This window comes from Zosterops lateralis, assembly GCF_965231275.1.
Source record: "Zosterops lateralis genome assembly, chromosome: 12".
NCBI classification, from domain to species: Eukaryota; Metazoa; Chordata; class Aves; order Passeriformes; family Zosteropidae; genus Zosterops; species Zosterops lateralis.
Window position 1 is genome coordinate 8,568,042 of NC_139772.1, and position 25,656 is coordinate 8,593,697.

Sequence of the window (25,656 nt, forward strand, 5' to 3'; positions counted from 1 at the left end):
CATGTGCTGCATGGTTATATGCTCATGTGTCATAAGATAACATCAAAATCACCAACAACCTCAGACAGGGATCTGTAACCCAGAAAATAGTTGGTTAGACTAAGCTCAGAGAGGACATGAATGGCAAATACCATGCTCCACCAAGTGCCATGCATCAGTGAACTGTATTCTGTCTTCATAAATACATGGTAGGGATGAAAAAGAAACATTTCTCAGATTTGCAAAAAAAGGACAGCAAATGCCACAGTTCTGGTTTAGGGGAACATTAGAGCCTTTTCTCTCAGGAACTTTATTGGAGAATAAATCTGAGTTCTTTAGAAGACTGTCACTGAGAAGACAAAGTGGCAATAAGAGAAATAATTGAATTCCTTGTTTTGTTTTACATAGCCAAGTTCATTACCTTTTTTTTTTCCTTCCCTCTTTTTTTCCCCCTCTTAGCTGTCTGAGCAGTACAGATAAAAAGAACTCTCTTTGCTGGATTTAACTTCTGTGTTGTTATGTAAAGCTTGATCAAATCCTTTCGTCTTAACAGACTTAACTGGCCAACAGCAAAAGGCTCGGGATTCTGGGATTAAGATTGTATTTGGTAAGAGGACTGGTGCATTAGTGCTTTCTTTTGAACTATACAAAGAACAAAGTAAACATCAAAAGCATTAAGCCATGAGAGCGGATTGTTGACTCAATGTTGCTGCATGACAAGAGGTTAGAACTCAATAGAGGCAACTCTGTTTATTGAGTGCTATGCAGAAAGAAACGGTTTGACCAGCATTGTCTATTATATCCACCACCTGCCTTTGATTTTGCTGCTGGGCAAGTCGCTAAATTGAAATTTTTGGATTTTCTCTTATGTGGTCAGTGGAGAGAATGATTCCTTAGATAAGAGACACCAGGGGAAACCTCAGTCTCATATTACTCTTACTCTGCTTCCCTTCTTCCTCTTTCATTAATAACACAGCAATTGGCCATGCTGGATATGGGTTCTGTAGAGGATTTGTTTGCATCTTGCATTCCAGACGATTCCCCAGTACATTTCAGAGCCTTCCACTTGGAGTACTTGTACAATCTGCTGTGGCTCTGTAGGAGTGTCTCATGCTTGAACTTCCTTGTCCCCCAGTTTCAACACAGAAAGGATGTGCTTCATCACCCTTCTCACACAGGGTAAAAGAGCTCCCATTTTCTCTTCCTTGTTCCGAGCTAGAATAATGGGTTACCAGAACTGAATGACTGGGGGTGGCTCTGGAAGAAGTCACAAAAACTAGCACAGACATTAGGAGATATTTTCCATTTGGTGTTGGTGGAAAAGCTAAAATGGTAGGCAGGAATCGAGTACAGGATCAAACAGCAAGTCACTCTTCTGCCGTGGAGACAAGCAGGTGTCAGAAAGATATCTGCTATTTGTGTGCTCAATAATGACATCCCAGTTCCCCTTCAACTTTTCTAGGCTTCTAATAAATTCTTCAAGAGTCCTGCTCTTGTGTTCCAGAACTTTTATTACCTCCTTTCCCTAGACCCTTTTAGAAATTTTTGCAGCAAAACTTGTAGACCTGGAGAGGTTTCTTAACTTGACCACTCCATGTCTTTCTGAAATGAACTGGGGTTTCTCCATCTTATCACTTGAACATTTAAAACTTTTCAGAATGTTAAGCTCAGGAAGGATCTCCTGATGCAGTCCTCTGATGCAGACTGATTGTATAAAGGGGTGATTTCTTCCTTGTCCCAGTACAAACTCTTTGGAGCCCTCTGGGATACAGATGCCTTTTGTACTTCATAGTCTTGGGCTTCACCTTGATATCTAACCTATTGTCCCAATTATTTATGCAATAATGTGATTTCTCATGTCACTGTTCTCTGGAAAAGTATGACCTGACTATTTCTCTTAATCAGAAATCTTGAATCTCTTGAGATCAGTCTAGTCCTGTAGCTGTCAGAGGAGCTGCCTCTTACACTGATAGCAATCTGTTCCCTGTTTCATTTGTCAGCTGAGGGTGATGTCTTGATTATTATTCTCTCAACAGAAGACTGGAGAAGATCCAAGCCTTCCTGGTGCCTTATCTGAACATGATATCCAAAGCCCTGCTGAAAGTAGTGACAGAGCTTGGCCTGAATCAACTAACCCAATTTTTTATATGTTTCCCAAGACAGATGTATCTAAATCCCTAGATGTAAGATGTTCCCTGTTCTGGTACCAGAAAGGACAAATTATTCAGGTCATCTACTTGCCCATTAATATTAGAAAGCCCTCCAGCAGAGTTCAAAGCACATGTTGCTTAAAAAAAAGCTAGCAGATCTGTAAAAGAGCTACTTGTTGCACTTTTCACTTATTTACAAGCCATTATGGAATTTTTAAACCTGCAATTAAAGCATTCTGTATTCAGCAAAGCAGACAAATAATTCATTATATTCTTGACATTGTTATATGTCTTTCAACTTTTTGCTAATTTATGCAGTCTGTTCTTCATGTCTTCCTCCACAGCATCCAGGGAATCCATGGTCAGGAGGGAGCTGAGGTGTGGTCAGCAGTGCTGCAGCATGAAGAGCTGTGTTGTGATTTTTGACTTTAATAAGAACCAAGCAAACGAGGAACCAGTAACACAGAATGAACTGGTGGTTTAAGGCTGCTGATGTTATGCCCAGCTCTGACAGGCTGCCTGGACCCCCCAGCTGCCATGTCCTTCCCCCTCCATGCTGATCCCAGACATCCCAGTGGTGGAGCACCTTGGCTTCCAGCAGGATGTTTCCTTTGCTGGGGCTGTGGTGGTAGGGGAGGCAGGGGGGAACATCCTTCCCCAGTGCTCCCTGCAGTGGGGCTGCTCGTGTGTCAGGTTACTCCCTTTCTTCTCTCTCTCTACATTCAGGAAAGATTCAGTGAAGGCTTTAGTTCCTGAAGTTTTCTCTAAAATTAGTGATTGAAAGAATATTTGTTGGGTTGTCAGCTCAGAGGAAGGGTGGTAAGGTATGGTACTTGGGGCCAGATTGTTTATAAACTTGTCAGCAGAGGAAAACTTGAACAAACATTTGAGCTAGTTTTAGCTAATCTTCTACTTGTCTGGGAGACACTTTTTCCCATACTTCATTAATCTCTTAACTCTAATAATTTAATGAATTGTTCTAAGATGAGCTGTGAATAGGTAATAATTTCAGTTATTTCAAATTTCATTCCTCTCCCTAGTTAATGCTTTTGGTTATAATAGCTATTCATTTTTTAAGCTTAAATATTTTTTTGTATTTTATATACATGAAATTCCAGTGTATTTATAGAAAAGGCATAGATTGCATCTTGCACACAAGCAAATTTTCTTTATGTTGGCACCACTGTTAGTACCTGTATGGTACTATTGATGCAGGCTTGGTGCTTTGCAGAAAATGATGGTCCCTTCTCTCTCAGGTCCTTAAACAGAATGCCTATTTATCCCTGACACTGCAAATAGAGTGTTAATAATTCCACCTTAAAAGTGCCCTTGTGGTCAGCCTTCTGGGATGTTATATGGGAACTCTGCATTTTAATGACTTGTTGCTAATCCTATGCACTTACCATAGATTTGCCATGCATGAGTATATGCTGTGTGATCACCTCGGACTGTTGATCACTCACTCACTGGCTGTGTTTTTCTCAGCTCCCAAGAGGTTTCTGCTGTATCCTTTCCTACTACTCAATATGACATGGAACAACTCTGAAAAATGTCTTTGGCCACAGGGTGACCCACTGGCAGCAGCCACCAGTATGTGACAAGCAGCAGGTCCCTGCTGAGGCTGGCAGCTGATAAGCTGGTTACTGTGGGCTGGAAGGAGCAGCGAAGGACGTGGGGGTGTAGGGAGGAAGGAGCAGGGGAAAGTGCCAAGAGAAAACTGCTTAGTTTGGCAGTTAGAATAAAAGTCACCAAAGAACATGAGACTGGTAGGATTAGCAGAAGTTTTCCTGTGGTTGTGCACAGATCCAGGAAATTATAAGAAGCAGGTAGGCTGCTTGCCATGAGTGGGAGGAAAATCTTACGGCATGAGGCCCTTTAAAAAAAAAATTAAAAAAATATAAAATTGTACAAGTGTTTCTTGACATTAGCTGTTCCAGTTGAGGGGGGGTTGGTATTTGGATCAGAAGCTTTTACTTCTGGAGCTGCTGTTTCAAGTGCAGCCAGGTCAGTAGTGATGAAAGACTGTTGCCATCCAACGGTTGCCCATGGCCTGTGTGTAATGAGTTAGTGGTCTCCAGGTGTTTCCAAATGAACCTTTACAGTGTGTCTAACAGCTCCCACCCATGTTGGCAAGCAGAGCACAGAAAGGCAGTGAAAAGTGGGCTGTTAGGACACCTCAGAGGGTGAGCTTTCCTCCTCACACTGAGCTGCTGCTGTGTGGAGAGCGTGTGCTCTCCTCCCCATGTCCTGTGTGTCCCCTGCACGGAGAGTGTGGCCCTCTGAGCTGACACTCCACCAGCTCCTGCTCTAACAGACTGTCATAGATGATGTGCTTTGTCTATGGTCTCAATCTGTTCTGGGTTATAATCCTCTACATTAGACTGGGAAGATCATACCCGCTGTAAGTAGTAGTTTCACATTGATCTCTGTGTTCAGATCATTCTACACAGCTGGAAAGTTGTTACATTGAACATGAGTAAGTTGCATGTTTGGTTCAGGAGCACCCTAGTAAGGCTGAGAATAAAGCTTTGGATTTTCTGCAGCCATGCCTGCCCCTTGGCATATGATAGAGTTACAAAGCACAATACTCCAGAAAGCCTTCCAAACTTACAAGTGGTCTATATTCTTTATGACAGCTGAAGAAAATCAAATGTTAAATAGGGAAGTGAACAAGCATCTCAAAACAAGCCAAAAGCTGATCCTTAATGAATATCTTCAATATACAAAGCTTTAAAATAATATTATATGCATGGTATTTATAATAAATATGGGTGCCAGGGAGGTGAGGCTTGTGGATTGTCCTTGGAGCTTGGAAGGGCTGGGCCTCAGTGAGCTGGGCTCAGTGGGTGAGCTGCTCATTCAGGCTGGGTCAGTCACACTGAGTGCACAGCTCTGCTCCAGCTGCCCACCCTGTGGCACCCCTGGCACAGCCTGACCCCCAGCCAGGGCTGGCTCACCCCTGCCCAGGACTGTCCTGCTCTCCTGCCTTGGCTCTGCTGGGTACAAGCTCAGCTGTGCCTTGGCAAAGCTCGGGTGGGCTCTGGTGAACCTGTGAGAGAGGGTCCCATGCCTGTGGTCAGAGATAAAGCTGCACATACATGGCAGCAATATAATAATGTGCTTCAACTTTGCCCCAGGACATCCACCACCAAGAACAAAGAATGAAATATGGGAACAAGTCAGGAGTTTGAAAACAATCTCTCTGGAAACATGATGAATACCAGTGGTTTCATTTATTCTACTTGAACAAAGGTTCTTTTCTACTTTTAATTTCCCAGCAACGATTATTACCAGTTATTTTTCTTGTAGCTTTGACCACAGTTCATGGAGGTTTTATTAAACATGTTTTTGAAAAGTGATTCAAAATGCCATTCTTCTCTGACTCTCTTGTGACTCTCTCTTTTCTTTTATTTTCTTTTTTTTTTCTTTTTTTTTTTTTCTTTTTTTTTTTTTTTTGTCCATGTGGAGCTAGTGCATATTTCCAGTCAAAGATTTTGGACTAGATAACACTCTCATGCTGGTGTTCCTAGAATTATTCCAGTTTTTTGTCCTCATAATTGAAAGAAGTTTTGGCCTTTGATATTTCAGAAGACAACATGTATGTTTCAGATTCCTTGCCTTTACATGAAACCCTGCACTCATTTTATCTCATTTTTAGAACCCTTGAACACTGCATCTAATAAGCAACATGTCCTGCTGCAACTCCCAAATATTATTGATGTTGCAAGTTCTCTTGTGTTTCACTGGCCTGTGACAGAGCCAGGCAACTGAGCTTGAGTGCTGCCTTTGCTGGGTTTTGTAGCTTTCTGCAAAAGGTTTTTGTTCAGATGTCATGTGCACAATTGTGTTAAGGTCCTTCTCTCCTCCCTGTAGGGATTTTGTGTCTTGGAGTGTCTCAGGTGTGGATACACTTTATGACAGGATTGAATAGTTCTTGCATTTCTGGGGCTGAGTTAAGGAGCAGTTGTTTTATACAGATGGATATATATATACACACAGATAACTTTGCCTGATAGATGCAAAGTTAGATAGAAGCCTGAGCCTTGTGCTGGGTAAGTTTAGCCACAACAACCTCTGAGCCTTGCAGACACTGGGCTGTGTAGATGCAGAGCTGTGCAGGCAATTTCCATGACAAGCATGTTGCTTTGCCAGTTGCTGTTCCAAATTCAAAGTGTGTATCAGTCAGGCTGCTTTTGTGTGTTTCAACTCCACTTCTACTGCAGTAGCTACAGAAACCCAAAGTTTTACCTCACCAGGCAGAACAAGTGCCCTTTGTTACCTAGACAGATTACAGGTTTTTCTAAAGTCTGCTCTTCATAAAAGCCCAGCTTGAACAGTGGAAATTCTGACTTGCCTCAGATACTGAGGAGACTTTTATAGTTTCAAGTAGCTCCAGGGTTATATTTTAAAAGTTGAATTTCATCACATGTTTTAAGTTTGGTGGAAAAAAAGAAGGCATGATATTTTTAGCAGAAAAAGTCCCCCCAACACCTTTTTTCTTAACAGATGTTTCATCTCAATCATATCCAAACCTCAAAGCACAAGTAGCAGTCAACCTTATTCTCCTGTGGAGAAAGAGATAAAATGTCATTTGTTTGGAAGACAAGCTTTTTTTTGTAACCACAACTAGTTTGTGAGTAAAAGCAAATAATAAATGCAGCACTGTGGGGTTGTGGAAATGAACCTGAAGCAACATTTCTGTTCTTGAAAGAGCTTGGAGTCCAGCCGCTCTTGTTAGATGGAAAGTCCCAACCCCCAGTCTACCAAGAAAAAAATAAAACTACTAGCAATCATTTTTTTTCTTGCTTTATAAATCTGATCCAGCAATCCAGGTCCTTTCACCAATAAAATACGTCATCCAGAGTTCTCAACTTTGTACCAAAAAGGATTTAAAACTGTAAAGGTAACAGAAAGAGAGGAAAGGAATAGTAGTTGTAAACTGAAATATCCAGAAGTAAAAGAGCTGCTCCCCAAGGAATTTTCAGAGGGCTCTGGAGGAGTGGAGAGCATTTCTGTGCCTGGCAGCCAGGGCTGCATTCAGGGCTCGGTGCTGGCACAGGAGTTTCCAAGGGAAGCCAAGGCAGCCCTGGACTCTGTGAGAGAAAGATATTTTTAGGAGGGAGTTATAGTCCATCCTAAGGAATTGGAGCCATCAAGCTGATGTGTGATACTGCAGACCCTTGTTTTGCTATTTCAAGGAGCCTTTAAAGAGAGGCAGGACATTGTTGGCAAAGTGGGATCCGGGTTAATCCTGTGGGAATTGTTTCTCTGATGAGATCCTGTGTACTCTCCACACTTCAGGTGGTTGGGTCAAGCCTTGATGAAATTTATTTCTCTGCATGTTTAGCAGTATGTGATGTATCTTCTCAGTACCATTCCTCACCATGCATGAATATGAAAAAGGAAAGAGACATATGTGCACATGTATATGCTGGACTGCTAATATTAATCACAATAATGCTTTTCTCTTGTTTTGTGGATCAATCTCCATTCTCCTCCCCCCGTCAGAGTAATATGAATGGCTGTGAGGATAGGAACACTGAACCTATTACTGCATATTAAGTATTAAAGAGTTGTCAGATCTGTAACAATTCATTTATGCCAAAATAATGTTACAGCATAGGTAGACAACACTGCTCTCTATAAAAGGTTAGTTCTGTGAGGGTCAGAGTGACATTTATCCTCATGGGGAGCAATTCTGATGAATTGAAAATTACAGTTCATATACCTTTAGAGGCCCCATTATCACAGCAAAGGTGGTGGAAATACATTTTTCTTATTGAACATCTAAGTTAGATGGGAGCAAGTTAATATCAAAGATTACATTATTAATGACATTGCCTACTCAGTCTTCATTTGAATAAAGGGTTATGCAGGGGCTGGGTTTTTTTCTTCTTTTTCTTCCCTTGAGAATCTCAGGGGAAAAGAATCCAAAGAGACAAAGGCAAAGGAAATGTAAGATAGAAAATCTTATGTGAACATGCATGTCTGCAACTTAGACTGAGAATGGATTTTTAAAAAGCAAAGTTGTATCCAAAATCAGTGTAGGACCAACTTTAGAGAAGAGAGGTTTTTTTTCTTTTGTTTTGAATCACAAGTGATCGGTTGATGTCCCATCTATCCCTGTTCAGTAACAGAATTCAACATTTCACAGGCCTAGTCAGAGCCCCAGGGACATACAATACTGTAAGGAAGTGGTAAGTGTTCCATATGAGAGTTTTCACTTAAGGAACACTTACCCATGTTAAGTGATACAACAGATTGCATGCTCTTCATGAGGGGTTTGGTATGTCCACTGATCAAACAAAAATCTTACTTCTACAGATATTATCCTGAACTATTCTGACCAAAGCTTGTGGAGATTCTTCCCTGGTTTCATCTTCCCCTCCTTTTTTTTTTTTTCTTTAAGATAGGGGTGGGGAATGAGAAATTATCTTCTTTGATCTCCAGTGAGGAAGGAGAAAAAAAAAGACTGTTCTGTTCAGGCTTTTGGCTAACACAACAAACAGTGTTTAAAATTTAACTTTGCTTAATTAATTAGTAATTCTGTTTAGTGCTGTCTGATCTTCATCCAAAAGGTATTTTGAAGCTTGAGAACTGAACATCAAAGTGTTTTGGGTGAAGATGGTCAAGTAAGGCATTTAATCTGGCAGTTTCTCTTGATAAAATACAGCCAGTTGAGGAACTAATTGGAAAAGGGAATCATAATCTGGCCAAATTCAGAAAACTCCCTCCCTTTAGCAAACGCACTCCAGAGAAAGTGTGAGAAATCTAGGTTTGGTGTTTATGCATGTATGAGTTACACCCTGGCTAACAGAGAGAGACCATATTGTCCTTTGTATCTGCATCTTTAGTACAAAACTTCTTTTGTAAGGAAATAGTAAAAAAAATCCACCCCTCTCTCCCCAACATAATAACCAAAATACCCCAAAACCACCAAACCAAAAAAGCCAGATGTAGATAGAAACCTAGATAGAATCTGCATCAAATTTGGAAATACTTCTACTTAGAAATGTCAAATTATTGGGATTGGCAAAGGGAATTGAGCCTTCAAGGGAGGTGGTGTTGCACACACCTGTGAGTTTGACTAAACTTCATTCAGGAGAGAAACTGTTCTCTGAATTTTGGAGTGAATTTCGGTTTAGCCATTCCTCACTGTCCTAGTATGGTGTTGTCAGTTAGAACCATGCCTGAATATTTATTTAAAACATATTTTGGTTGTCTATTTTTGTTGGGGTTTGGTTTGGATTGTTTGGGTTTTTTCTTTCTTTTTTTGCTAGCTGTCACAAGGTCTGAGTCACCCTCTGCTCTGTCTCCTCCTGGTCAGGTGCTGACAGTAGGTTGATTGTGACATTGTGACTCTTTTTTTCCCCTATGGTGTGCAATTAAGCCTTTAATTTGTGTTGTGACTGACAACAAGAATCCACAAAATAGAAGAACATGGGTTCTCTCCATATTTTTAGGTTGAAATACCCATCCCAGATTGGTAGGAGGCACTGCTAGTACAGCTTCCTCTAAATTGGTTTTGACTTGTCCCACTGGACGTAAAATGGACAATTAATTTCCCTATAGTAAGTTTCAGAGAAGGCAGCTTGATTTTTGTTGTTCTGAAGGGTGTGTCTAATTCATCAGCTTCAGCTTTCAGTCAGGGAAAGTTAAATAGGAGCTTCTGGCAGTGACCCAGGACAAGCCTGTTTTCCTATGTGCCTGTTCTGGTGGCTGTGGAACAGGAATGTTCCTCCCTGATCCCGTTCTCCCTATGTTCATTTGCCACTGGAGAAGAGGGCATTTGCTCAAGCAAAGTTATCTCCATCAGGGATATATTTCAATCAAATCAGTGGAATAAAACAAAATGTGCTTAATGGGGGTGATGTTTCTTAATCCATGGCCTCCAGGAGAACTTAAAGGTGAAATCTGAATGTGAATGTAATTGCTAATTAAAGGATTTCTTCTCAATTTAGACTTTCAAACGTGGTTGTTATTGCTCTGGTTGTTGCATAGTCAGTGAGGAATGTCAGTTATGTTTGTCAAACCTGATTTGCAATGAGAAAAATGTTGGCAGAACCAGATAACTTAGACATCAGAGACCTCAGATAAAACAATGAAATTAATTCTCTTTCTATTCCTTTGGTTCTCATAGTCTCTAAGTCCTGCTGCATCTGCTAGGTCTGTACATTGGGAGGGAAACCCTGACCCTGTTGATGTCCATAGGAATTTTACTGCTGAGCTTGGCCAGGTCTTTGACACCCAATTCCACCTGTCAAAAACTGCTCCCGAAGCTCAATTTTACCTGTTATAGAAGTGCTTATGACTTCCCCTCCTTGTCTGAAAAAGTAATTTTTAAATTTTGCTTTTATCCTACTCCCCTACACGTCTCAGGTTCTAGTGTGTGGTTTGTTCTTTTCCCCACATACAGATAATTCTGTCCCTTTGCTTCTGGTAGTAGCTTTAAAAAATTGCTGTGGAGTCCAGTCTGTCCAAAATGAGAAGAGGACTAACAATATTTCACTTCAAAGGTTTGGTTTCATGTATGGCAGGTGCTGAATGTCATAGGTGGCATTTTTGTCAATTCTCCAATTTTACCTTTACTCTGGTTTCTCTCAATAACGGCCCTGACATTAAGATAGGGTTAAGACATCACTGGTAATGTCCAGTAAATTCACCACTGTGGAATTGCACAGCTTCTCCCATAGTTCTCCTTTTTGAATTAAGGTGATGCAACAATCACATGCCTTTTGGAATGGCTGTCCTTCCAAAGAGGTTCTGAAGTTGTTTGTCTATTCAGCCTGAGCTCTCCTAACTGCTGTGCAAAACCTGGCATTGGTAGCCTAGACTTGGACATTCCTCAGAGCTGCACCTTTGATTCTGGCCTCAAGATCCTGTTAATCCATCTGACTAAAATGCAAATGGTGGTTGAAAACTAGAGCAAAGCTGTCCTTTACTTTGAGAAGGCAGATCATTTGACAAAAACCATGGTCCTTTGCTGGAATGAGCCTTTGAGAAACATGGAATGACATGCCACGTGAGTGAGACAAAGTTTAAACAGTCACTTTTCCACGTGAGTGCAACTCTATTTTGGTGTTTTCTTTTTTCTCCTATTGTCAGATGCAGGATGGAGACAGGAGAAAAATGGTTTTTCTCCCTGAAGCTTACTATTCTAACCTCATTCAATACACAGCACAACAATCAGTTTACCTCATTTTTGGAATATTTTGGTGATTCTTAATGAGCATTTTGAATTATTACCCCTCTTCCTTAGGAATGAAAAAAAAAAAACAAAACCTGGAAAAAAGGCTTAATTCTTCTGGGATGAGTCTTAATATCTTTAAACTGATGTTCATTCTCTCGCTCTTTTCCTCCCCCACTTCAATTAGGAGCAATTGGGTGGTAGTAATTAACAATTGTAGAAAGAAACATCTGCTAGTACACTTAAGCCAGCCAGTTTGTTTTTCGTGAAAGAATGGTATTTCACAATTTTTCCAAGTTAATATTTTTCCTTTATTGTCTTTCCAATTTCAAATATTGTCCAGACGCATTTTTATAGTGTCTTAAGGTTATGGAAGTGAATACAAGACCATTAATAATGAACAAGAAAAGAACATAATAAAGAAAACATATGCAGTATTTCAATTCATGAAACATTCTGTTAGGGAACATTGTTTTTCAGAGCATATGGTTATTCCCATGAGAAGCAATATATATAATTTTTTTTTCCCTCCAGTTGTGGATTCCCACAACAAAAGTATGTTTCTCTGTGTATTTGTCTATGTAGCACGTTCTTTTTGTCAGGACTTGTTATCTGAGCAGGGAGGTAAGTAAGTATTTCTGCACAGATGATGCATTGTATGCAGACCTATTTCTGATGGCCTAGACTTTGGAAACACAAGTCTATTAATTCTCCACACTCCTTTGAGATAGCTATCTTGTCTGGTCTGGTTTAATATCGTTGGCAGAGCTGAAAGGAAGTTCACATTGTGAATATATCTGAACCTTGGCATGCAGCTCACTGGTGGATCTCTGTTTACAGGCTGCCAGTTTTAACTGTCCCAAGCAGACATTCTCATTTTATTTATAAGTAGGCTCTGCATGTGTTTGTAGCCCTCATGAAACTGAGCACATGTCAATAGTCAAAACTAAGTATAGCAGCAAATACCAAACACTTCTTCTCTTCTCAGACAAAACAACATGTATTTTTAAATGTTCATTGGATTTGGATAAGGCACGTGGGGATATGTGCACAGACACATTATTTGATCACTTGTAAATAATATTTTAGTATCTCCATATTGCCCTTTAAAGTTTCCTCAGTTAGATTTAATTTTTCTTTGCTGAATGAAACTTGACATCAGGATGAGATCACCAGATTTCCCCATTTCATCTGAGCTCCAAAATGAGTAACTGATTTCAAAGGATAATTCCCCAGAGCAGCAAGGCCAATAAGTTCTTCAGATCAAAGGTCAGCGAAGCTCAAAGAGGATAATTTCTGGCATACAGTATTTAAACTCTCCCAAGGAGTGTACTGCAAGATGTATCCCCTCCTTCCCCAATAGTTGAACCCTTGTTTTTTGAGAAGACTAATTTGTCAGTGCACATTTTTTCCTGTTACATAAATTATACATTAAAGTGAAAGCTTCCTATCTGAAGACAAAACTGTACATCCAGGAAGGTTGTTAACCATACCAGGGGAGGGGCTGCTCCTGACAGCAGAAGGTAACTCTGTGCTGTTCTTCTCTGGTGGGCTGGGGAGCTCTGGTGCTCTATGCTATGGCAGTGGCTTTCAGCACAGGACAGGAATCTTTCCATGGTGGTGGAAAGGTGGGAATGTTCTGTGAGCACTTTATTTTGACAGAAAACCCAACAGAGAGAACTATGTCAGGGAACAGTCAGCTCGTGCAGGATCTGCCTCACAGTGCTATGCCTAATGCAGTCTGCCATGCCATTGTCATTTGAGGGATGTTGACCCTCAACAGATAAAAGACAACTGTAGAAGTCTTTTGGCCATCAGGTACTTTTAAGCATTTAAAAGAATGTGTGATAACAGGAATGGATCTTTTTTTTTCCAAATGGCTGTTCACTGTCCCAGAGAAGTTAGGGGTCATAGCAGCCCAGCTTTCATTTATTTCACATTCCCTACAGCAAGCTTGGGAGGGATTGCAAAAGCCTCTTCTACAGAAGGTTTTATCAGGTTATAACTGTGCATGTGAAGAACCAATCCCTGGTAAGGACGAGGCACTGAAAATCTAGGGGTGTGTCTAATAGCTATGAAGAACCACTGTCAGTGTAACTGTGCTTGTTATGAAGGCCCAGGTTACCTTTTCATTTCTTGTTGATTTTAGAATGAAGCAGCAAAGCTGGACTGAAGCAGACAAACAAAAACATTGTCTTTTGTTTTATGGGGGTCTTTTTTGTGACCTTAGCTTTGAACTTCTAGGGATGTGGAGTTGTATTTATGGGCAAAGTGAGTAGAAAGCAAATGGCACTTTGTCATACATACTTCAAAGTTTTGTATTGGAAATAATATTTATTTTAATACCTGACTTACCTGTGATAAGCACTGTACAAAAGCCTCCTAAGAAACCCTAAGAGTCCTCTCCTCATCCAATCCAGCTTAAAAGAATCAGGGGAGAAGCTGCTGTGAAGCAGCTTTGTCTTCCTTTGTCTGACCTTCCTACTTACGTTTGGTGTAAGGAATCCTAACATGACTTGGAGAAGAAATCAAAGTATATCAACATGTCAGTATGTGTACAATAAACACCATCTCATTGGTGTAATGCAAATTATGTGTGTGTGTTGGGAAGCTGGTGTTAGTATAACATCAAAACCACAAGTAAATATCAAAGACAGGAAATTCCCAAGGTCAGCATTTCTACTTTATTCCCTTTTCTTTACAGTACATCCATCTTATGTAGCATACCACAGTTCTGAAAACAAACAAAAGTAATACAATAATGTTAAACAAGTAAATGAGACTGTGATATGTATTGCAGTGTGACAGTGTGAATGTTGGGGAAGAAATCTTCTGGAATTTCTGAGAGTATGAAGCTAAGGTAATAGGAGTTGTAAGAGATTTTTTTTTGTGATTGCTATTGGTTGGTTGGTTTCTTGAAGCTAATTTTTGTATTTTAAACATGAAAGGAAGTCCTATAAGATGGCTAATAGAGTATCTTAACTTCTAGCATGCTAGTGACTTGCTTTCCTGGAAGGATGGTTGGGAGGCAGCTCAGCAGTGTGGAGCACCAGGAGAGCCAGCAAACCCAGTTTGAAATGGATCACCCTGAACTGGAGGGGATCATGTCACTTTTTTGTAAGGAGTCTGATTTGATTGAACTGGCACTTAATGAGATGCTACTGCCACAGGCATCCCCAAGAAACAGTTCCTAGCATAGCATTAAGATAAAGGCTTTGGGTAGATGCAAATGCTGCAGTGAAGGAGAAGAAAATGCTGACTTTAGGACCCGTGTTTTTTGCAGTTTTGCTGGGTTTTGGGTAGTTGGAAGAGTTGCTGCTGTATGTAATGGTGTGTGGGCACAACATTGGCAGAGGTGTGTGGATGTGTAAGAAATCACGTCTCAGGGCAGATTTAAAAAGTCTTTGTATGTTTTCATAATGCTAATGAAGGTAGAATTAGTTTTCTTCAGATATAGGGTTTCATCATGTGCAAGGCTGAATGCCCCTGCAGAAGCCAAAGGAGCAGCTATTGAGTTCCAGGCATTTGTCTTTTAATCCACATGAGAAGCATATATCTTTCTGTTATATATCTGATATTTGTTATGATATGTTGTGAGAGATATTAATATTGATGCTCTTTATGAGTGCTAGTGATTTATGCAAGTGCCTGGTGTTTTAACTTGAAACTTGAGTGAAATATGCAATTTCATGAATTGAAAAAATGCAGCTTAACCTTTTTGGCAGGTAGTGTTACCTCCTTGGAAAGTACTAAGCTTTGTGTGTGTTTGAAGAGTGAAACTGGAACAGAATGAGGGCTTTATTTCAGCTTCATTACTTCACTCACTGCTAGTGAATGTGATGGGTTTTTGCAATATGTCAGAAACTTTCAATATTTTGCAAATTATTCAGCTTATTTGCAGTAACAGTTCTGCTATTTTATATTCTCATAATACTGTGTTTGAACTTCCTGTGACTCTAGTGATGTTTGTAGGAGAGGCTGTGTACCAAAAGCTGTTGGTAGATTGTCTGCTGAAATTATCCCAGATGTGTAGTGAACACAAAAGCAAATCAAGTATAATGATCCTCTCATACATGTGTGCTGATATCAATTTCACCCTAAATATAAAGACAGATTTGCAAATATGAGACTGCTTTGACATTTCCTTATAAGCATTTTTTCTTAAATATGCTTTTCGCAGTGGCTTTGCCTCCAGAGAAGACAGATGGAGTTTGCAGTGGAGATGAAAAGAAAGCAGAAAAGGAAAGTGACACACGCACAAGTTCCAAGAAGCAACTGAAATTTGAAGTAAGTCCTTTGTATTTTAAAGTTTCACTGTACTGACATAATTATGGTAGAAAAATAACCTGTGGACCAAATAGTGTCATCTGATGCATGTTTATTGCTCCCAATGTTTGTAGTGGGTACAGGAGGCAGCAGAACTGGCACAAATCAGTGCCTTACTATTGGTGCTGCTTATGAGGTGATTAGTGACACTTATTTCCAGGCTTGGAGAGGATCAAATGATGATTATTTCTCTGCAGGATCTGAAATACATAGTAAGGAGAATCTTTCATTTTAACCCTTTCTCTATTAGGCCAGCTATCAAATCTTTAGATTGACTTTCATGGACTATTGCACTTGGTTAAATCTGTCTAAAGCAAAAGATGCTTGTGAAAACTTCTGCAATAATTGATCTTCTGTGCCCAGGTCTCCAAAGTGAAATAACCCTGACCTGCTGCATGGGAAATCCATCTGATCACATGGCAGGAGGAGAGGGAGGGTGATGAGTCCTATGGGCTATTTCCTTGTAGACTTGCAGACATCATATAGCTGGCAGACATTGTGTGTAGTTGGCAGGTTTTGTTTCTGCAGGGAGTGTTTTCATAAATATGGGTATGGAAACATGCAGTCACCCAGCTAGTGGGTTGGTCAGAAGATATTCTGGCACCAGCAAAAAACAGCACAAATATTCATCTCTGCACTCCAGCAGATATGGCAAACATCTGTCTTTCAGTGCTGTCAGCCTCTCTAAGTAATGAGCTTTGTGTTTCTTCAATTAATGTTTAAAAGACCATGCAGCCACCTTGCAGCATGGCTGGAGAGTTCTTTTCCTTCTCAGTCTGGTACAATATTTTTTTTTTAAATTGTTTTAAAGCAGATTAGGGGGAGGTAGGTTTCCCATGGGTAGTTCAGGTGTTGCTTGTGTGCCTTCAGGGGAGGTGACTTTTCTTTTCCTCTCTTTCTTTTTTTCTTTTTATTTTTTTTCCCCACACAGCCATAGCTCATCTTCCAGGCCCATTTTCTATTCTACCTCGAGTAGCAGACATTTGCAGACAGGAAAGGCATGATAAATTGCAATTAACAGTGCCTTGACATTTGAACGTTGGAGGACACCTGTCAACATGGTTGGTGCCAGGGTAGCTGGAGCTCCACTGTACCAGCAAAGTCTGCGTTTGTTCCCAAGTAGTTCTTGGCATGCCATAAAGGTTAGCACTTGGTTCTAGGCACCGTGACTAATGCAGGGAAGGTTTCCATGGCTCTTAACTAAGCAGAGCACATCCTCACATAAAGATGTTATGTTAGGCAGTGCGGGACAGGGAAGTATTAATATGTGGCAAGAAACCAAGTATTGATATTTTTTTCCTCTTGTTCTACAAATGAAAGTTTTCCAGCAATGTAAGCTGGGAGTTGAGAGACTGGTAAATGCGTCAAAGGTAGAAAAGAATCAGAAACGCCGGTGTTGCGACAAGAGGTCTAAATCTGAGGTGAAAGTGATTTGGCTTATAAAGGTGCCGGGAATGTTTATGTAATATGAAACTGTGTTTCCACAGTGGAGTGTGGGGCACTTGGCAGCTCTCAGCCGGGCTTGTTACAACTGAGAGGAGGCTGCCTTTGAACTCGGCAGGGGACGGGGTGCCCATAACTGCTGTAGGGAATTGGTTTCAAGTCAGAAGATCAACCAGGTATTTTGAGGTCTATCATGCTGAAGCTATTTGGGGCTGTTTATTTTACTTGCATACAGTGACTTTCATTTTAATTGCACTGTAACTTCTCTGTTTTGCCTTTTTGTGGCTCTGGATAATTCTGATTGCAGAGGCCTTGAGAGACAGCAAACGATTTGCACCCAGGTGACTGGAGTCAGTCAGAGTGCATCCTTTGTTCTTGGTTTTGGTTTGGGGATTTCTTTCCCCTATAACAAATTGATTCTTTCAGGGTTTCCACAGATCACACTGTCACTAACAGAAGCACAGTTAAAACAAGGAGCAGGCACTACTCCCAGGTTGTTCTTGCCAGTTCCAAGGCAGGCTCTATTTCAGGAGATTCAGTGGCAGGATGTACTGCACTAACTCTGACAACCTTTGCCCATCAAATATCTGTATTGATGACAGATCTCTCGGGTGGGGATTTGTCCACACTGCCTCAGTCCTTACTCCCAGCCCTGTGGTGTGCCCCCTCCTTCTGTGAGTCTGCTTCTGTTGTCTTCCTCTGCCTGAGTTTTCCTTCTCATGTTTTAGTGGGGAACCTTACTATGTTTCAAGAGCTTCAGGGAACAGTCTTCTTGTACCTTTTCCTGTGTTCCACAACGTAGTAGAAAGCCAGATGTGAATTCCCTGAGGTGTAGCCCAGAGAGTTTAGGAGTGTTATGTGATTATGGTGGGACCTCTTCATTGTGGTGGACAGAGTCCTCTCCATGACATATCCTGAGAGCTTCCTCCCACAAGGGAGGGAGGAAGGAAGAAAGCAAGCAGCCTCCTACAGAGAGTCTCCTCTGCAAACAGGCCTTTTGCTTTAGGTAATCAGCTGCTCTTTGCATGTTTCTTAGGAATTGCAATGTGATGTGTCTGTAGAGGAAGATAACAGGCAAGAATGGACCTTCACACTGTATGACTTTGATAACAACGGAAGAGTCACACGTGAGGTAAGCAAAGTACAGCTGCCCCTTTATGTGCAGCTCTTGCTAACAAGAAAAGTGTTTTATAACAGGAACATTTTTCTACTATGAAGTAGAGGTGTCCTGCCAATTTAAACAGCAGTTGCCATGGACCCTTCCCTCCTAGAAACAATCCCACCAGTAGTTTACTGTTTTCAGATCTACTGTACCATTTTTTTAAGCTGGTTGTTGTTTAATACCTGAGATTAGCCTTTAAAAAATAGTACTGGTATTTGAGGAGGAAAAATATCTGAAACAACTGAACAGCTAAACACATTGTCAAAATAAACCCCTGCAAATGTATATTGTTCTGGCCTCTCTCCTGCTTTTCAGAGTTAAGCTAACCAAATAGCAAGGTTGCTTGCTGACATTCTTTCCAACATTACTAACTATACTCTTCTATTGTTTTCATGAATATTGAGCCGATCTCTGTCTTTTCCCTCCAAGTATAAATAACACTGATGATGTTCTCTGGAGGACCATAAAGAATGGCTGTCAAAGCATACCTGTGTGTATTTTTTATTATCAGGATGTCTTCATGCCAAATAAGAGGAAGCATAGATTAGGATATCTTTTTTTAGAACTATTTCTGCCCAAATTGAATAATACTTCTTCTAGAGGAATGTCTTTTACTTGGGATTTATGCCATATGCTGTCATTGATTTTTGTGTTGTGTGTTTACTGGCTCCAGTGCCTTTAGATAATCAACTGAAAATCAAGGGCTTTTTCTCTCTTAGATCTAATGCTGGTGCCTGTGACAATTGCTAAAAACTATTGAAAGCCCTAGGGCAAATACTGAAAATGGCCTTAGACACCAACTGAGGGCAGAAATTTTCCTGTAAGTGTGAAGCAAATTTCTTTTAACATTACCAAACATGGTGGTTGTTCAGGGTTTTTAACATGTATTTGAACATCATTACAAGGCTATTTTTATTGTCTCTACTCTGATAGTGCTTTGAATAGTCCAGTGAAATCTGTGCCTCTCATGTGCACAGAACAAGCAGATGAAAAGTTGCAGGCTAAGTCCAGAGTTTCAAATAGGAAGATGAGATAGAGAGGGCAAGAAGGAGGGGTCAGGTGAGGAAGTAGTATTGTATTGTTAATATTTGTGAAACAGAGAGTAGAAAAATGAAATAACTTGCTTGAAGTCTCAGAAGAACCTTGTGGCAGATTGAACCCAGGTCTTTCTAGACCAAAGGCTAAGTCTTCATTACAAGATTATTGTGACTCTCAAAAAATAAGGGAAAAACACACAAAACCCAAACCCACACACATGGGTGTCTTTTACATTCAGGCATGGAATTCCCATTAATGTCAGTGGGGGTTCCATGTGCTGAACATAACAAGAATATGCTTTCAAGTATGTATACAATAATTACTTGTGATTATGTGGTACACCAAAGAGCTTAATTTGACTGTACTTTGAGAATATATTACAGCCAAATTCTACCTCTCCCTGCTACAAGAGCAGACTACAGCTTAACTGAAACCAAATCTGTGCAGGGATTGAATATTATACTGCTCTGAGGTCTGGAGGTTGATACATTCAGGCTTGAACTTGTGCCAAAAAAAATTCTTTCAACCAAGGGACCAAATAGGTTGATAATTTTCAGCTCTTTACATGTGACCAAAGACAGAAACAAGTAGTATGCACCATTCCAAATCTTTCCCTTTATGTCACACACTTCTTTTTCAAACTGTTCCAGGGCCATTTCTATAAGATATCTTCTTGCTTACCTTTCCTTGAATCCAGGTGCAATTTGTGAGGGTTTTTTTTTTTGAGCAAGAATGACCAACATTACCAGCTCATAGAAAATCCTGGCCACAAAAGAGGAGGCTGAAGTTACTCTTAATATGACACAGAATTTCTTGTTCTCTTGGCCCAGGGGGTAGAGATGGGTAGACACAGTGTGCCTGATACTGTCCTTTGCTAAGCAACTCTGCTCCTGTTCCAGCAAATGACTTAACGAGGGGGAACATTAAACATTTGAATAGTTTCAATTAAAATGAATAAGAGACATGTTTTCAGTTAAAAGTATGCGAGGTACATTGCTGGAGCAGGGACAAAATGGGCAGTCTGAGGAAGAGGCAGATCTGTACCTGTGCCCTTTAAGTGAGCTGATGAAAATGCATTCACAACCAGTCAGCTCTTCTTAACAAAGGTCCTGTGTTCTGGTGAGAAAAGCTTAACATGGACCTTTTCTCCTTCTTGGAAAAATTCCCGTTAATGTCTCCTGGATTTATATCTAGATTTAACAGAGATATGAAATTTTTTCAGTTAATTTCTTACCTGTAGACCTGGAGGTGCTTTACAAAAAGAAGTCAGTAGCATTGTTCTTGCTTTTCACCACATTGTAAAAGTGAGACAGTGGAAAAGAAGTGGCTTCCCATCCACATCCGTTTCATTTGATTCAAAATCATAGTGTTTAAAACATTGTACCTCATGTCCAGAGAGTTTCCAAAGGAATCCACGGTGTTAAGTTTGTAAGACACACATAGGTGGGGAGCAATTTTACTGATGGACCGAATGGGCTTTTTTCATTCAAATGTTTAGAATTGGTAAATAAGGTGTATGTTTAATTGATACAACTTCTGTTGAGTTCTACAGAATGACAGATCACTGCTAGAGAATTCAAATTCCATTTCAGTGAAATTTCTTGTAGATCTAACAATGTCTTCAGAACTTAATGCTGCTTTGATTTCCTCCTAGAGTCTGTATGACTGATTCTGTAGTCCTTGTAATTAGAAATTCATATCTAGTCATGCTTCCTGAAGAGATACACCCATTATGAAAGCATAATTATTGGGATGGCAAATTATAAATTAACATTACTGTATGTTATTAAACTTCTGCTTTTTCTGTCACAAAGATGACCAGTTCTCAGTCCTTTCTGGTTTAGTGAGAGATAACTTTTCCTGCTCTAATATGTATATTACAAAACTTGGCTAATAACACTTCCCTTCATTCCATAAGCCATAAGAGGACAATTCATTATGTGCAGCAGGCCTTTTTAGAGCTGACAGCTGCGCTGTAATTATCTTCACACGAATATTTGTAATCGGACTTGAAACTTGGATAATTGAACTAATGTGTTTTGATCCATGAGGTTTTATATTGAGCTCTCTGAATGTAATTATACTTCATAAACACTGGCTTTTTTTTTTTTTTGCCTTTTTTTTTTTTAATCAGTTCTTCCTTGTAAAATTGAGTTTCTTTGGTGAGCTGCTGCACAGGAAAAAGCACACAAGGAAGTTGCTTGTCAGGACCAAAAAAAAAAAAAAAAAAAAGGAAAAGAAATTTCTTCTAGAGCAGCTTTTGAGCAGATAGCAAGTGAAGCTCCTTTTGCATTCCAAATAAGAATGATTCAAAAATGTATGTGATCAAACAGAGCTGATGTTGCAATAAAAACATCCTGCTGTATGTAGAAATCAGACTACAAACAAAGTACAAATGAGACATTTGTATTTATCTTTTTCCAAGGGAAAGGTAATGAACTGGTATTGATGTTTTTCTTCATGCATTTTTAATGCTAAAAATGTTCTTTGTGTCTTACATTAAATACCCAATTTTTCCTCTTATGTTTCCTTTGTGACTTGTTCTTTCCCTTTTTAGTTTTTTTTTTTACTCCTATGCTCTTATGAATAAAAAGGTTTGAGGTTGTATCTGCATTCAGAACTCAGCACCGAGTCATTGACTTGGGGAAGGATATTGGCTTTTTTGGGGCAAGGATTTATCAGCCTGACCCTTATCTTGAAATCTGTTGGTTTTCACTGTGTTTATACTAACTCAGGATATAGAAGGAGCAATGAAACCAATGGATAGAGGAGCAGTGCCTGTCTGTATCTGTGGCCATCATTTCAGTCATTAGAAATGGTGGCTTCATGTCAGATAGAAATATTAAGAGAAAATAAAACTTCCTCTCCTGGTTTTTAGGGGGAGTAAAAGAATTCTCTCTCAGGCAAGCTACAAAGATAAAACTGAATCTTTTCCATTTTATTAAACTCTTTGGTTTTGTGGGTGTTCTGTAGTTTGGTTTTATTTTGTTTAGGTGTTTTTTTTCTGAAAGGAGGCTGGTAGTTTATGATTTTTGGGGGGTTGTTTGTTGGCTGGCACTTTTTTGGGGTACAAATATCTCATTCTTTAAATTGATTCTAACGGAAAAACCTATTAGTGTATTCTACAAAAATCTCAAATTTATTAACCAGTCTTATGATGATAATCTATGTTAATATGGGAAAAATAAGGTCATCCCTGTACCACTAATATTCCTTTAAAACAGAAAATAATGCATGGAATAGGGACTTTCTCAGTCTCATATATGTTCTGTCAGGAATGAGGAATACTTCAGTGCTGTCATTCTTTTTTCAGACCCATTGGTTTCTCTGGATGTTATAAATTACTGTTGATCTCCTACTGAAGATCCATAAAGTATTCTGCCTATAGATGTGTGAATGCAGCATACATGTGTGGGCTTAACTGTTTGCTTTTTAATATTTTGAGGGGAAATATTTTAGGCAATCTATTAATTTTTCTCTTTTTAATATACTTTGTTGCATTGGCTGCTTGATAAAAAAGGATGGGGTTTTCACCCTAGAAGAACCAACTGTGGTGTTCAATAAGCAAAAGACAAATAAATCTGGGTATGGCATGTGCTGGCTGTTTGGATACTGCTCAATGAGCATTTGTTTTCCTCTCTGTGGAAAAATATCATAGTTTCAGTTTTTTGTACTTGATTAAGAGATCCCAGCAGAAATTCTGCATACCAGAAGCCCTTCAAAAGTTAGAGTCATGCAGCATGCTTCCCCTCTAAATATAATCCATTTGCTATAAAGGAGAGAAATATCTTTGTTTGTTCTTGTTTCTCTTTGCCCATTTAATATAGTAGTCTAAAAATACACTTTTTGTGGGGGAAGGGCCAAGCAGTTTCAAGCACAACAGTTGCAAAATCCCATGATTTGTAAAACTCATAATTCGTTGTGCAGAAAAGTTTGATTCTTCGGTAGGTGAGCTCTGGGTTATGCTGGTTTGTGTACCAGGCAAGAGGAACATTTAACTAGGTTTTATTCTTGATCTTTGATGCTAAATTTCTTGAGGATAGTGAAATGCACAAGCTGGTGTGTAGAAGGTAAAGCTGTCTCAATGGATTTAGGCAGGTTTTAAACAAATTTAAATACAGATAATGTTCAGTGGGACAGCTTTCAAGGGAAACAAGTCTGCTGGCAACTGGAAGATGAAAATACTTTTGGAGGTAAATATATATGTAACTATAAAATACAGAGTGTGTAACCCATACCTTAATGGTCTATTGCTACCAATTTGACAAGAAACCATTACCATATTAGCTGCCGAAACAGGGCTGTGAGAAAGGAGCTTTAGTCACAGTTCAGATTTTATTGACAAAGACCATTCCCAGTAGATCAATGCCTCAGAAATTCATATATTATAATTGTGAAGCAATAATTGTGAAGCAAGAGAAGGCTTAAGCTGCCTTGTAGCTGGTGCCTGCTCAGCCAGGACTGTGGCACATGAGACAGAATGACCCAAGCAGCCTTGTTTGACCAAATCAGAACTGTCAATTTGTTGAAATTCCCAACCCCAAATTAGGACCACAAGTAAATGAATCCTGTAATGAAACCAGGGTTGTTGTCAGTATTTAAAAGATCAACATAAGCATTAAGTGGTTGTCCCTAACCTCGATCTTGGGACACATCCAGTGTGACAACCACGTTCCTGCTATGCCAGGATGCAGAGCAGTTCAGAGCTCTGTGCAGAAAGCTGCATGTCAAACACATCACAAAATGCAAAGGCAGTAGTGTGGAAGTTCACAAAGGTGCTGAGTCCTCTGTGCAGCCTTTTCACAGCCTGGACATTAATTTGGGTTAATTTGAGCCTGTTTGGCTGAGACATGTAACTTGTCCTGATGTGATATGTGTGTGCACAAAGTTGCGACTTGCCAAGTATGTGTCACACAAATGCCATGTTTGGCCTTCCCTGACAGCCTTTGGGAGCAGTTTTTACACTGCTGAGTCAAGCAGCTTGTTGAGAAAGACCCTCACAGAACACAAGGGGCAGATTGTCAGCCAGTTAGCAAGTTAGACCTCAACGCTGAAAAAAAATCATGTAAAAGGACAGTGGGGGATTTTTTTGTCTTTGGTTATTGAAGCTAAAATAGGCTAGATGTACAAACATCTGGCTTTACAAATATCTGGCATAGCTGAGGAAAGGAAGAAGGGCAGATTATTGTGAATGAAAGAGTTGATAATAACCTCTTGATAGCAGCCTTGTGTGGAAAGATGACATGTTGGTTAACCAACACTTGTCCAGGAATGTTTGGGAAAAGCCCCATTCACCCACGTGCTGAGTGTATGGAGCCCAGTTAAGAATAAATACTGTGCTTCAGTATTTTTCTGAAGGAGAAGGTTTATCAAAGTGTAGGATTATAGCACAATGCTCCTGGAACATGACTTATGGAGGGTGTATAAAACAACAGATATGGCTTGTTTGTTTGTGTGCTTGCCTGGGTTTTTCCTCTTAGATGAAATAAAAATCCAGCCCTTCAAGCTGGCTGTTGGATATGACTCTGTCTGGCCACATTTAGAGGGCTGGCTAGGTTTCAGATTAGGGTGGAAGTGTGAGAAGGGAGTGTGAGAAGTGTGTTATAGAGCTGTGAGGTGTCCACCAGATTGACACAGAGCACTCTGCCCCACACTCAGGCTTTAGACAGTGATTGTCAAGAGCATGGAAAGCAGTTACTGACATGTAGTGACATGTGAAAAACATGTAGTAACACCCCATACAGACTCTTGGAGCAATGAGAGAAAAAACATCAGTGGAAAAATAAATGAGACACTGCAACTTCTCTTTTTATGAATATATTGTCTTGAACTTACAAGTCTGGAGAAATTCCCCTGAGTGCAGAGTTAGAAAGGTTATGTGTTAAGACAAAGTTAGGACCCCTAGGATTTAGTTATTTATTCTTCCTATTGAGGTGGAAAATCATCTCCTCTAATATCATTGGTCCTGACCATAAGATCAGTATTTGCCTAAATTTTTTGTGAGTAGAAATTACTGTCATCTTTAAAGCTGGTTCCATAATGAGGACTGTGTGGTTTATTGATTACTGAAGTGCTGGTGAACTCCATTAGGGCATACTAAACTTTGAGCTGCCCATATTGCAGGTGTGACCCCTGAGCAAAGGAAAAAATATGGAGGTTTTGAATTTTTATAGACCTGACTCTTAATCCTCAGAACCAGTTATACTTAACAAAAGATGATTTAGGTATTTCCTTTGTGCTTGCAGGCATCTGGAAAGAGCTTAGGTGGTAGGATAGATCAAGGAAAAGGAAGACCAGCATGTAGAAGTTCTCAGATATGCATTCATTGGGCTCTTTATAGCCTGCCATGATCAGAAGGCTTGATCAGAATG

General features: G+C 39.9%; 1 protein-coding gene across 1 annotated transcript in view; it reads left to right on the forward strand.

Moving 5' to 3' along the window:
- The window catches only part of NKD1 (NKD inhibitor of WNT signaling pathway 1), a 105,490-nt gene that overhangs the window by 71,652 nt on the left and 8,182 nt on the right, over positions 1-25,656 (forward strand). The window contains exons 5-6 of the mRNA XM_083870037.1: positions 15,497-15,603; positions 18,122-18,217. Coding sequence (XP_083726163.1) covers positions 15,497-15,603; positions 18,122-18,217 — 203 coding nt within the window. The remainder of the gene's footprint in view (positions 1-15,496; positions 15,604-18,121; positions 18,218-25,656) is intronic.